Consider the following 14468-nt stretch of genomic DNA (forward strand, 5'->3'; position numbering starts at 1 on the left):
GAGGACGACCACCAATTTACGTCATTTCCGGTAAGTATTAGCCTAGTATGACCCTTTTTGGGGTCATCAAAAACTAGGCTACAGACAACAAATAAATACAAAATAGAATGAAATATATTAAATTAAAATAAAATACGATAAAATAAAATAAAATAAAATAAAATAATACAAAATCATATAAAATAAAATAAAATAAAATAAAATGAAGCATCAAAAATATAACATACACTGTTTTTAAATATAACTTTCAACAAGCAAGCCTTATATCATATTAATATGTACTATTCTTAATTTAAGATATTTCATATTTTATTTCATATCATAAATTTTAAAGGGTAACTTCAGTAGATTTCAACATGGCCCCTTTTCCCATGTTTTTGTGTCTGTAACTAATGTGAAAAACTGTTTTTGCAATTTTTTTCTGGAAAGGACGACCACAGGCAAAAAATGAATAAAATAAAATGCAGTAACAAAAATATAACATATACTGTATTTAAACATTACGTCCCAAAAGCAGGGTTTATATCAAATGAGTATGTTTTGTTATAAATTTAAGATGTTTTTTATTTTATACTGTAAAGTTAAAGGTGAATTTCAACCGGGCCTATTTTCCCATGTCTTTGTGACTGTAACTAATAGAAACAAAAGTTTTTGAAATTGGTCCAGTATTGACTAAACAGGCTGCCATGTCACCACTAAGGGCATTTGTGCACCATCACTTAACATAGACTCAGTGCCTCTTTTCTTCCCCTGACTGGGTCAGATTGTCTTGATAAGTGTCTGACAGCTTATAGAAAGTGTTCATGCAGAGATAGGCCTTTTTGTAAAGATTCTTTTTGTTTAACTAGACACAGCCTAGAAGTAGCTACTGGCAAATTCACCAGACTCTATTTAAATAAAGAGTAATTTCAGTGTGTATAGAGCCAGAATATTTTCACCTCAAGCCACATGAATAAATATTTTTATTTCAACCCAACCAGGGTTAGTGATTGTTGGAACAAGGGAAAGACAAACAAAGATGGTTTTTGTGCGTTTAATTTGTTTCTGTTGACTTTGAATGAAGTGCGTTATATGATTATAAAATTGCTGCTTATATAAATTGAGTCTAGTGGCTTTAGTGACAGTGATTTGGGGGCTGTTTCAGGTTGAACAAAGAGGATCTTACTCTTTAACAAAAAGGTCTATGTTTGTAGTGTCCTCTTAGTAATGTTGTCAGACACTTTCATTTCACACTTACATTTCAGCCTTTTTGGCCACCGGCTGCAGCGCTCTTGGTCAATTTCCTAAAATAGTTGTTTCCATTAGTCACTTAGACACACACACAAAATGAGTAAACAGAGTCCAGATTAAATGTTACCAAAAAATATAATGTAATGTATAAGTAAGTGATGTGCTACTGCTTTTGGGGCTGCGACTAAGGAATGTGTTTGTTACTAATGAATTTAGATGATTTTCTCGATTGATCGTTTGGTCTACAAAACATTAGAAAACAGTGAGGACAGGTGGTTACATATGTTAGAGCCTAGAGTGACTTCATCATGTCTTGTTTTGTCCAACCAACATTTCCAACCCCCCCAAAATTAAATGAACTACAATGTAAGATCAAGGAAAGCAGCAAATCCTAGCAAAAATTATTTAAATGATGAATCAATTATCAATTTAGTTCCCCATTTTCCATCAATCGAATAATCAATACATTGACTATATCTTGCTGCTCTAACTGTTTTACCCAGCTTCAAACCTAACCTGAGGCTTTAGGCATGTAACTACATCTGAAACCACAAGCCTCTACTTGTAATTATTTTTGCAACCCACGAGCTTACGTCCAGTCATTTCACCTTCACATGAGGCTCCACCTGTTTTGGAGGTGTTGTGCTGATCAGGCTGCTACCACCAGAGGAACCACCAGGAACAGTTGGACATGCAAACACAACATCATCTATCCAAAGGTGTCTATGAAGAAAATTAAACTTGATTTTAAGCAGGGTTTGTGCATCAATAATAAAGATATTTAGATGGCATTTCTGTTTTTTTAAATACTACCATTATTATTAAAAGCATGTCAACCACTCTAGATTAATAACTGGTTGTTTGTTTGATTGATTGATATGAATGTATAATAGTGTAGGAAACAGCACTGTCATCTCCCTATCTGCCAGCCTACACACCCTGATGTGAGGTCTTGTTTGCAAAACACCACTAGAGGGCACTAGAGTATCATAAAGTATGGGGTACACACTGTGTGGCTGATACATCAGCAATGACTTGGTGTTATTTTGTCCCAAAAACAAACAGCAGATAGTTTTCAGTCTCACTAAAGTTTAATGTTAAGTGTCGCTCTGCTTGTATTCATTTTGGCAAGTATCAATACGGAAGTGTTTTAAAATTGCCAGTGACTCACCACACACGTAAGTACATTTTATACGGTACACTGTGCTTGATGATTCATTTTCTTCCAAAATAAATGCATTTTTTTTCTGCTTATGATTCTCTCTGACCCTTGAGATCTGAAATAAGAATAGTATCATACTGATACAAGTGTGTGCCTACATCAAAGACCTTCAAAACCCTCTGAGGCCCACCACAGACCTAGTTTTGTCTTTTTTAGGGAGGACAGGGGATATTAAGGGGGAGACAGCAGGTCAACAGTATATGCTACACAGAAATGAAATACATGACCTGAAAGCTGGGAACCTGAAGACAAATTTGAGATGCAGTGGAGCACGGTGTGTCAAGCTTTTCTAGTCATAAATGTGTATTAAACATTGTGTTTTGGTTAGCACCTATCTGAAGTTTGAAAGTTCAGAGTGTACAGGGGCTTAGAACAAGTACATGATGTCCATTCCCATGTTCAATTATGTCTCATGAGTCATTGCAGCAATTTCTGGATTGACATCATTTGTTCCATTTCAGCATTTTAGACCACTTGAGATGGACAATGATCCCTACAAAATACCACATTGAGACACTAAGAGCTTGAGGAACACCAGAGTAAAATCCATGCTGTGATTTGATCTCAAAAACTCCTGGCATTTGGAGATTTCTGTAAGAACTGCATTTTCAGGAATTGGATGGCGAGCACTTCTGTTCTGGAAGCTGCGCAGAAACCCCTTTATTGTCAACATACCTATGAAAGCCAAACATCCTCTGATTGCCTGAGGTCTCAAAATGTTCTTACTGCAATGAAACAGCTACTATGGGGACAAATATCATCACATATGAATAAAATTGGGCGCATTGAATCCACAAGAGTTTCAGCTTTCCAGTCATACCCGATTATGCATTTCCAAGACTGTTGAGGGACCCCAGCATGCAGAAATATTCTAATACAACAAGCGAATATAACAACTCTGTACTGCAGGCAGAAAGCTGCATAGTTTTTGCCCGAACCTGCAGTGGATTGGCGTAAGGGGGGCATGACTTTAAAGGAGAGACTCGTGAGTACCCATGGAAGTCATTTTCATTTAGATGTCTTAGCTGGACATAGTTGGCATCACTGGATTCCTAACGTCTTCTAGTTTCAAATGATACCAGTACCATCACTCTAGTTGCAAAACTCAGCCCACTACAACCTCTTAAAGACAGGGATGCTGGCTAAAGGTTAAATGTTCTCAATGTCCACAAGTGTAATCATACACCAAATAAGCCAATATTCACTGTAAATCTATAATAAATGGTAAAAGAGGCTCCAAATTTCCATATGAAGAAAGAAACTGACAACTGTGTAAAAAACAGTACTATTTATAAGTTCATATAGAATACAGTATCGACATTTGTAGCACATTATCATTTACATTATTGCAAATTGATGCACAGTTACACTAGTCATTAATTTTACCAGGTGACACTTCAAAAATACATATTGCTTAGGATGAGTCAGCACAAACAGGTCGGAGGGGAAAGTGAAAGAATGTGGTTTTAAATACAGCTCTATAAAAACAGTTTAATAAAGACGTCAAAGACACTTTTAAAGGTCCAATGTGTAGGATGTAGGGGTGCTGTAGCAGAAATAGTATATAATATTCATACCTATGAGTCATTAGTTTATAATCACCTGCAAATAAGAATAGTTGTGTTTTTGTTACCTTAGAATGAGCTACTTATATCTACATACGGAGCAGGTCCTCTTCTATGGAGTCCGCCATGTTGTTCTACAGTAGCCCAGAATAGACAAACCAAACACTGGCTCTAAACAGGGTCATTCGCATTTTTCCATCAGCCACCGTAGTTCTCCTACACGCTTGGCACACGGGAGAAGTTTTCGTCCTGCAACCTCCACACTGGACCTTTAAAAACTTGTGGATAAATCATTTAATTTTTAGGAAACATTACACATCAGTCTGTCTCTTTATATTGCACAAACAGCACCGAGCTGTCGCTAAATCTGTTTTAAATTCTATGACTTATAATAAAACCATCTCACTGTAGATGTTTGTCTCCATATGGGGATTATTCTTGGCATCATATCAGGGTGGTGGTTGATTGTCACTTCGTAACAAAGAGAGCAGGAGAAACACTTTACACGGAACAAATGGATGTATTTATCTAAAATAAATTATATAGAAGAGGCATCATTTCAGACGATGGCTGTAAATATCCTCAGTGATCCAAAGTTAAGGATCTGGTCTCTCTTTTCATTGGTGGAGGGCGGTTATATGGGAATAGCCACTTTCATTGGAGTAACACAACTTGATTTTGGTTATAAACTAAAGCAGGAATGAAGTTTTGTACCTTTTCTCCCAGAGTACAACTAGAAAGCTCTGAAAGTGAAAGAATTTTGGCAACAAACACTCAGTAACATTTACACACTCTAGTGTATTCGCCTATAATTGTCTTATAAATAAAACTGAAAGATGCTTGTCGTTATGGCTTCCAGAGGGGTCCAGACCCCGGGGAACATGCACTCAAAAGTTTTGTTGAGGGGAAACAGCTGAGCGATGGTCCTTCCATTTTTAAGGGGGGTGGCGACACTGGTCAGTCAGCGCTGAAATCTCAATCCACACCAGGGGATTGTGCATACTGTTCTTATGACTTACACCTGCCAAACTTGACACGCTGATAGGATGCCATCGCAGCCGCTGCATAGTGTCCCTCAGGGGGTCCCGTGCTTTGTCCTCACCGACCAAGTTTAACTTTTCTGCCAGTCCAGCTTTGGCGAGGTTAGGTCCACTCCTCTGTAGGTCCTCCGGTCTAGCGTGGCTCATTGCTAGTAAGGAGAGAAGATGATAGGTGCATGTGTGGCCCTCAGAGGTCCCGGCGCAGGTCTGAAGAGGGTGGGGCTGATCAGGGGACCCTGGATGATAGCTGTGGGACCTGGTGGCAGCCTTAGGGCCAAAGGTCCAGACGGCATGGTGCACAAGGCAGCTGGATTGAGGGGGCTGGTCAGGAACCCTGCCGGCAGGGCCTTAGATAGCTGCTTCTGCAGGGCCAGTTTAGTCTGGAACCAATGACGAGAAACACATTCAGACTAATAGACTGAGGGCCTTTTCACACCTACCTTGTTAGGTTGGGTCTCTTTAATTCGATCCGAACCAAAATCACAGGTGTGACACCTCCCCTGGACCACAGTCCGGACCAAACAGCCGAACCTTGGTCTGATGGAAAGAGGTGGTCTTGGTCCAGATCAAATTGAACTGTTTGATTTGTTTCTATAGCACATTTTCTGAATAGTTACAAATTACAGGAAGTTTTGGCAGGCTATCATCATGTGATAAGAGTAGTGTAGCGCCTTGTGCGTAGTGTCCATGTGTGGCTGCGCTCAGAGCAGACAGGTGTTGGTGATCAGAGCAGAAGAGAAATTAGCAGTCTAGTTGTCCAGTGGTGATACATGTACAGTGTAGGTTTCTGTTTGTCCATGAACAACGCAACCTAACAGAATGAGCCACGGTAGCACATGGGGAGAGGAGGAGATGACTTTATAAAGAGTCAGCTGGAGACAAGTCACAAAACTACTATTACAAAAATGTTCTAAGAGGTTGAGAAGAAAGGGATACGAGAAGACAGGCAAGACGTCACCACTACGCGCTTGACGGCAGGGGGCCCAGCGTTTGGACCTTCTCTGGAGAAGGAAGCTCAGCATGGCACAGCACATCTTAAGAGATAATGGAAACGTAAATTTGCGCAGCATGGCTTGACATAGCACGACCAAAACTGAGATGACGAGATGAGATGATGATTGTCTGTACAAAATTTCATAGCAATCTGTCAGTTGTTGAGATACTTCAGTCTAAGCCAAAGAGCTGGTTTCCACATAACAAAAGGCACTTGTGTATGTTTGTGTGTGAAAAATTCTCACCGCTAAGATAGCACTGGGCTGTAGTTTATTATAGGGAGTGAACTTCGCCTTGACAGGCTTCCCAGCCAAACGCTCTTTGTGTCTCCTGCTGCTCATGTGCTAAAAGAGGACAGGGTTACACAGAACAGTGAGTCAGTCAGGGCAGCTCTGACTCACAAACCAAAGAGACAACACACTGGGTAGTTTTCCTTGCAGAATACAAAGATCGGACATCCCACATAGTTTTTGTTTTCTGTTCAGTGGTTTATACAGCAGTGAGAGTATCACATTTATCATATCAGGATAAACCCTTGTACCTGTTTCAGCTGTGTCTCTGAGTTGACAGACACCTGACACATCTCACAGTGAAAGGGCTGGCTGGATACGCCCACAACCGCCCTGGTCTTGCTGCCCATTCGCTGCTTAATTCGGCTGGTGGGCCGGGGCAGTGATGTCATCTTGACCCTGCGTTGTGACTGGCTGCTGTTGTGACCATCAAGCATCTGTTTGTGCTTAGAGCCTGAAACAAAGAGGACTGAATGTCAGAGTCATAAACTAACACTGAGGTCGTATCAGTAGTGTTGTACAACATACCACTACAGTGAGCCTCCAGCTGGGAGCTGGAGTTGACCGTCACTTTGCACGTAGGACAGTGGAGAGGTTGTTTCTTGTTGCTCTTGGCATCCTTAGCTTCCTCCACCTTCACCACCTCCTCTTCCTCGCCTCCTGTGGAGTTCCCCTGAGAGTCAGACTGTGGGGCTGAACCGGTGGCCGGGCCGCACCCTTCCATGGGTGGACTGTCTGAGGGCAGATCAGAAAGCTGAGAGCCAGGGGAGATTTGTGGGGACAGCTGAGGAGAGTGGACAGAGGTGGAGTCTGTGAGTGAAGGCTGTGAGGGTGGAGCAGGTGCCGGAAAGCCTCCCTGGCCATTTTCTAGTTGTTGCTGTGCAGGCTGAGAAGAAGTACTTGGGCCTGTGGACAGATGAATAAACATAGACGCTGCACTATGAGCCCATTTAGACTTAGTATTACAACATGATATTTTCCTTGGTATTTTATCCTTTATGCCATAAAGCCCAGGCACACCAAAGCAACATGATAATACCGGTGGAGATGAAGCTTGACTGTCACATCGCCTCAGGTCGCCTGTGTCTCAGCCAAAAAAATGCACTCAAACACACCACAAAGACTTCAGCCAACTAGCACATATGTTCTGCGCTTGTATGAGAGGAAATAACTCTCCGTACCAGCAGGCAGCGGTAGTCTGTATTCATCATTCAAAAAGGGAAACTGGAAAACTGATAGGGTTGATTCAAGACACCAGTTAGCCAGTTAGCACATTTACAACACAATCTTAAATAGACAGAACGAATGGTATTCACTGTGCACCAACGAACAATAACACAAACTGCCTTCTGCTGAAAAAACACTCAGTGGATAAAAATGTAATCTTACCACATATTCAATAAAGTTTGTTATGATCTCACGGCCCCTTGACTTTAGTCGTTTGTTTACTTTCCTCACTTCCGTTTCTCTTCTCATGCACTGAGCTGAACTGCCAATCATTCACTGACGGGCTCCGCCATCTCTAATTGAACATGCTGAATTCGCTGAAAAAAGCCGTCAAAGGCCAACTATTGCCAATGGTGCGGGACACACTGCAAAAACTTGAGCGACAGATATCACCAACGGCCCACCATTGACTAACTAGCGATTGTCGGCTTGGTGTAGGGCCCGACATGCCATTGACATCTAAGACGATGGAGCCCGGTGGTTAAAGAAATCACTCTGATTGGCAGTTCAGCTCAGGGTTTGCGAAGAGAAGTGGAGGTGGGGAAAGCAAATGGCTAATGTCAAAAGGGAGTGAGGCTAAAACAAACTTGTTACTTCCATCCATCCATCCATTTTCATCCACTTATCCGGGGCCGGGCCGCAGGGGCAGCAGGCCAAGCAAAGCACCCCAGATGTCCCTCCCCCCAGCAACACTTTCCAGCTCCTCCTGGTTGACCCCAAGGCATTCCCAGGCCAGATGAGATATGTAATCCCTCCAGTGTGTTCTGGGTCTGCCCTAGGGCCTCCTACCAGTGGGATGTGCCCAGAACACCTCTAACGGGAGGCGCCCAGGAGGCATCCTGATGATTTGCCTGTACCACCTCAACTGACCCCTTTCGACGCGAAGGAGCAGCAGCTCTACTCTCCTATCTCTAAGGCTGCACCACCCCATGGAGGAAACTCAAATTAGCCGCTTGTATCTGCAATCTCATTCTTTTGGTCACTACCCAGAGCTCATGACCATAGGTGAGAGTTGGGACGTAGATGGACCAGTAAATCAAAAGCTTCACCTCTCGGCTCAGCTCCCTCTTTACCACGACAAATCCATCTCACGCTCCCTTCTACCTTCACTCGTGAACAAGACTCTGAGATACTTGAACTTTCTTGCAAGGCAAACTCGTTATCTGAGGTAAGGTCATTTTTTAGCCATTTAGCAGTGTTACTGTTCACTGGTGCACGGTAAATATAATTTGTTATTTCAAAATCGGGTTGTGATGTTTATATGCTAACTGGCCAACTAGTGCCTTGAATCCGTCCTATCAGTCTTCCATTTTCTCTTTTTGAATGACGAATACAGACTGCTACCACCTGCTGGTATGGAGAGTTATGTCCTCTCATGAAAGCGCAGATCATACATGCCAGTTGGTCATTGGTGGCAGTCTTTGCGGTGTGTTCAAGGGCAACCTTTTGGCTGAGACACAGGGAAGGCAACAGTTGACCTTTGTCGTCACTTGTTCTTTGATGTCAGTTTGGTGTGTCAGGGCCCTTACATACACTAGCCTCCACAGGAGACACTTATGTCCTTACAACTACACCATTGTGAGATATAATCAGTTAATTAATTTATTTAGCTTTGTGATTTACACGCCTGTTGACCTGGGTGGAGAGCTGCATCACACAATAGCCTGTCCAGATACGAATAAAGTTGAATTGAAGATTTTTGCTAGTTTAGTTTAGCATATGCCATCAACAATATGAGCAAGAGAAAGGGCACTCATGAATAACAGTTTTATAATACCACAACAATGCATAAATTCTAAACAATCAAGGTATGAATATATTTTCTTGACTAATGCGATCCTCTTTTCCCTTCCTGTTCTTCAGGCTTTTTCTGTGCAGCCGACCCGTCATTTTTTCATTGTTGTGTTTCTTTCACATAACCTTGTTATTATAATTTCTCTTCCCCTCACCTGCTTACTTTTCTGCTCCATCATCGCTCTTTAATTTTCATATCTTTTTTTTCCCCTGCCTTCTCAATCACTCTTCCTCCGTCTCTCTGTCAATTGTTCGCTCCTTCTGTCACCATCAATCAAAAACCATGGCAACCGCTGAATGTAACAAGCTTATCATTGTGTGGTTGGGAGGAAATTGATAGGTGCTGGGAGAAAATGGGAGGGGGAGGATCAATAATTAAAAGGAAAGCCAGACGGAGTATAGAAACGAAGATGGTGACATATTTTTAGTCAGGCAGAATGAGAAGCAGAGTGAGTTAAAGACAGCAAAGTTGCTTCTCTTACAGCTGCTCTTCTGTCGGCAATATTGCCAAAGAACCAATAGCTATAATGTTAAGTATATAGAGAGAATCAAGGGCTGTAGCTACTAGTGAGGACACTCATGTCCTCTGTATTTTGTCTGGGAAATAAAGTGCTGTTTGGGTCAATTTTAACAAGCTAACAGGCAGTTTAAAGTGAAAATACAAAGTTACGCATGGCAGGTTTTGGCGACAATTAATGTGACAAGAAGGAATAGCGTGTACACTAGAAGAGGGAGGACATATTCTAGCAAATTTTAATTTTCATGCATATAATTGCAGTGAACCATGCACATAAAGGTTGGATAAAGTGGAATATAAAATTGGTGGCCCTCAGGTTTATAATTCAGACTTGAGGGGACCTGGTTCTCAGACATATATCCTTATTTTAACTTTAAAATCCCATTTTTTTTCTCATTTCTTTTCTTTCTTTCTTCCATATTTAACAGATTTCCCCTTCAAAACTCTGTAATTATATTAATTTAAAAGACAGCAACTGCAGAATGTTAATATCAAAATTATGATGACTATTATTTTAGCCCTGTTTTTTTTATCCATCTATATTTTACATATATATATACTACTGTATATCATGATCTATTGGTTATCTTGTTTTTTTCTTTCCTCATGTGAGTGTATTTCTATTTCTGTTTTTGCAACTGTTAAGTATACTGTTTTGATTTTCCAAGACCAAAAACTTTCAATAATCAACAAATAAACAATTACAAAAACAAAGAATGAAACGTTTCATTTTCTTCACACACAAACACAGAAAAGAATAATCCAAAGTTTTACCACAACATCCACCCCTGGCCCAAGGACGCCTGATCTACTTGGGTTGTTGCACCACATCTTCTGTCTGCACTTGGCACAAAATTAACTCGCAAAGCCATTTTCAAACTTGGCTCATCTTTAGAGCTCAAACGATTATTTGATCAACTGAAGAAAAACAAAAGAAATTGGCAACAACTTCCCTAATCTTTTAATCATCTGGGTTTTTTCATCAAGCAACAATGACAAATATTTGCTGGGTCCAATTTTTGTAAAGATTTGCAGGACATTTGAAGACATTTACCTTTTGCTCTCTGACATGCTATGGCCATTTTTCCACTTTGTTTTTTTATTTCACAAACTAAACGATTAACTGAAATTGTGAAAGTTAAAGGGAAACTTTGGTATTTTTCAATTTGGACTTAATTGTCTCATGTTTTTGAGTCTAAGTGACTAATGGGAACAACAATTTTTGAAATAGGTCCAATACTGAGTAAAACCAAAACAGGCAGCAATGTAACCATTTGGGGCATTTGTGCACCATCAATATATGTGTATTAAAGTGTTTGTTTTTTCGACTGACAGAGTGTGTCAAAATGTTTGACAACATTATGGAAAGAATCCCTACAAAGATAAACCTTTTTGGAAAAGAATAAGATCCTCTTGTTTATCAGAAACAGCCCCAAAAATCGCCATAACCAAACCCACCAGACTCCATTTAAATAAACAGTAATTTAAGCATGTATCCAGGCAGCATATTTTCACATCTAACTGGGTGAATTAAGGGTTTATTTCAACCAAACCAGAGTTGGTGATTGATGAATCGGTGAAAGACAAACCATGTTGCTGTATGTTAGTTTTATTCTGTTTATGTTAACTTTGAATGAAGTGTGTTTTATGATGATAAAATTACTATTTATTTAAATGGAGTCTGGTGGGTTGGGCGATCAAGATTTTGTGGCTATGACAAAAAGGTCTATCTCTGTAGGGATCCTTTCCATAATGTTGTCAGATACTTAGAGGAATACTCTGAGCCTGTCAGTGGCAAGAACAAGCACTTTCAGTGGATGTAAATTGACAGTGCACAATTGCACCATGTGGTTATATTGCAGCCTGATTCACAGATGCCAGCTGCAGCCTGCTTGGTCAATACTGGACCAATTTTAAAAACTGTTGTTTCCATTAGTCACGTAGAATAAAACACATAGGGAAATAGGTTCGGAGTTGAAAAAAAAAACAGAGCTACCCTTTAAAGTCCCTGTAATCTAAAGGCCTGCCTATTTCCATCTGAAACTAACTTGAGCGTGAATCTTAAAAATTATTTTGCAGTTAAAAAGATATTTGCTTATATAAAGATATTTTGCTGATATTTCTGTGCATGTGTTGTGCTATTCTTTCCTACTGGCAATGAGTACAGGCCTCCTCCAGGACTGGTCCTTGCTGCCCTGACCTCTCCACTCTCTCAATCTCCTGCTGCTTAGTCTGATTTTGACAAGCAAACATTTTGGCACAAATGACTCATACTTTTGGGCCCCTTTTCATAATTTTCTCCAACATTTGACATGTCCATTAGCAAAGCGAAAACATATTTCATAATAGGAATGAGGAACTGTAAGTGGGAGTTGTGTTGAGCCACTGTTGATTTACAACCAAAAATCAAACTCAAAGAAAGTCACACCGCTACATCCCTCCTCAGATAGCATCCCTCTTTAAGTGCTTTAAGGCTCCTCATCTTTGCTTGATGGGAGTAATTACTCATCTGACAGAGCCAATGATAGCAGGACAGGTAATAGCTGGTAATTAGCCAGCTGAGTGGCAGCTACCCAAGCCTTAGTGCTTATGTCTCTCCAATTACCACTAATTACTTGGAGGATGGAGCGAGGGGCGCCTTTAAAAAAAGAAAGATTTATACCTGTTATGTGTTTCAGATGCGAGTCCGTGGGCACCGTTCCTCCTCCCATCATCCCCCTCTCTCGGTCTTTCCCTGTTGCGGATGGACTGTGTCCGTTCTTCTGCCGGTTCCTCTGGGACTCCATGGCCTTCAGCTTGCGAGCATGTTTGTGACCTTTGTAGTGGGCCTCAGCCTGGGTCTGACCATCACACACAACCACATACACACACATATATACACACACAGCAGCAGAACAAACAGAGGAGAGAGTCAGTGTATGAACAGAATCACTGACATGATTAAATTAATGAAGGACAGCATGAAATCAGTAAACTGTAATCTTTCCATCTGTTCCATCTCTGTGGCTTCACATGCTTCCGTGGAGTTGGGGAGAAATTATGCGATTGAGCATTTGACTGGGAGGAAGAGCCACACAGCCATTTTGATCGTCATCATCGTCACGGTTGTGCACAAATGAGCATCATTTGGACTCATGGCATCTCATGACCGTCCTGTGAGCTCATCTTTCCACTGATTCGTTGTGACACAAAATGGTCTGTGTCTGTTATTCTGCAACACAAAATGACCTCTGTGCCTTCCTCTGTGAGGGGAAACACATTTGTGGCTGTGCGACAACAGATGCATGCAGATTTGGGATCCGACAATGACTGTGGACAAAGCAAGATGTGCTCTACAGAGGGAGATTCAGCGAGTAAGAGTGCACCAATAGTGAAACATAACACATTTTATCTAGTTATCCACAAACACATTAAAATATTCCCATACGACACAGCAAATCTATGCATTTTAACAACTTAGATTTACACAACAAACACTAATGAAGTAAAAACATTTTGTTGCCTGTTTTGTTTCTCATATTCTACAACAATATTTTTCAAAAAAACAGACCTGTGTAGCTGTTGTGTTTAATATTCAGTAACATTTTCCATGATGACTGAGCCATCTCCATGACAAATGAGCAGACTCCATCTGCTGATAAAGACCTGAGAGGTGGTTAAGGTATTTTGTTTTCGTCATATTTCCTAAAACTGTACATCTTATGCTTAGATTAAATCCATCTGTTCGTCATTCAGTACTTCATAAAAATTCTAACTGTTTCACAGATGAAGAAATATTAGTCAGAGCAGACACTTTGAACTGTCACTGCAGGTAAAGCACAGATGTTACAGATAACACTAACAGTGACTCTGTTCTATTCAGTTACCGCAGTAAGTCATGACAGCATGACAGTGAGCCGGCATGAACAATACCTGTACCCTGAGACTGAGGCAGCAACACAGAATTCAGCTATCATTCATTTCATTATTTACATCTGTGCTTTTTTTTTTTTTTTTTACTGTGGTATGTTAGTGTCCTCTGTGGGAAAGTCCTATAACCCACTCTCGGAAGGTGAAAAGGTTCAAAGAGCTTCAGCAGCTTGATCAAACTGTACATGACATCAATACAGAACAAGCAGAAGTCATAAAGGATATGTCTGGTTATACGCTGTACTTTTCTTATTGTCAGTAAATCCCATGAAAAGACCAACGATTTTACCAGAGGTGTGGACTTGACTCACTCATGTGTGTCACTGGGGGTTCCATAAGAGGAGATTTTACTATTCCATTGAGGAAAAGTGTTTTTATCCAGTCAGCCTGGTCTATTCACATCAGAGGGCTAAACACATTAATACACATGTAAGCACTAAACTCTTCTCTGCTGCTTCTAACAATATGTCCTGCTGGTGTTGCCATGCTGTTCTATATGGAAATACGTCACCACTGCTTCTAGTGCTATTAAAATTGTATGTCCTTTTATATTGCATCAACTTTGCCTAAATCACACATTTGATGATCATTACATTCTTGTGACTAAAAAAACATGTTAAATTAATTTCTTGTCAATGTGTTCAAAGATGTCTTTTAAACTGTGTGCCCTGTGTGTATTGA

General features: G+C 40.6%; 1 protein-coding gene across 3 annotated transcripts in view; it reads right to left on the reverse strand.

The window, feature by feature from the left end:
• Positions 1–3727: 3727 nt before the first annotated feature.
• The window catches only part of LOC117259098 (zinc finger protein 385B-like), a 136175-nt gene continuing 125434 nt past the window's right edge, over positions 3728–14468 (reverse strand). For 2 of the 3 annotated variants that reach the window (XM_033630320.2, XM_033630322.2), the window contains 5 exons: positions 12541–12718; positions 6869–7246; positions 6592–6794; positions 6296–6394; positions 3728–5437 (listed from right to left, as the gene is read on the reverse strand). In XM_033630320.2, coding sequence (XP_033486211.1) covers positions 5207–5437; positions 6296–6394; positions 6592–6794; positions 6869–7246; positions 12541–12718 — 1089 coding nt within the window. In that variant the 3' untranslated portion in view covers positions 3728–5206. The remainder of the gene's footprint in view (positions 5438–6295; positions 6395–6591; positions 6795–6868; positions 7247–12540; positions 12719–14468) is intronic. The other variant, XM_033630321.2, reaches the window with a different exon arrangement.

The sequence above is a fragment of the Epinephelus lanceolatus genome, chromosome 21 (assembly GCF_041903045.1).
Source record: "Epinephelus lanceolatus isolate andai-2023 chromosome 21, ASM4190304v1, whole genome shotgun sequence".
NCBI lineage: Eukaryota > Metazoa > Chordata > Actinopteri > Perciformes > Serranidae > Epinephelus > Epinephelus lanceolatus.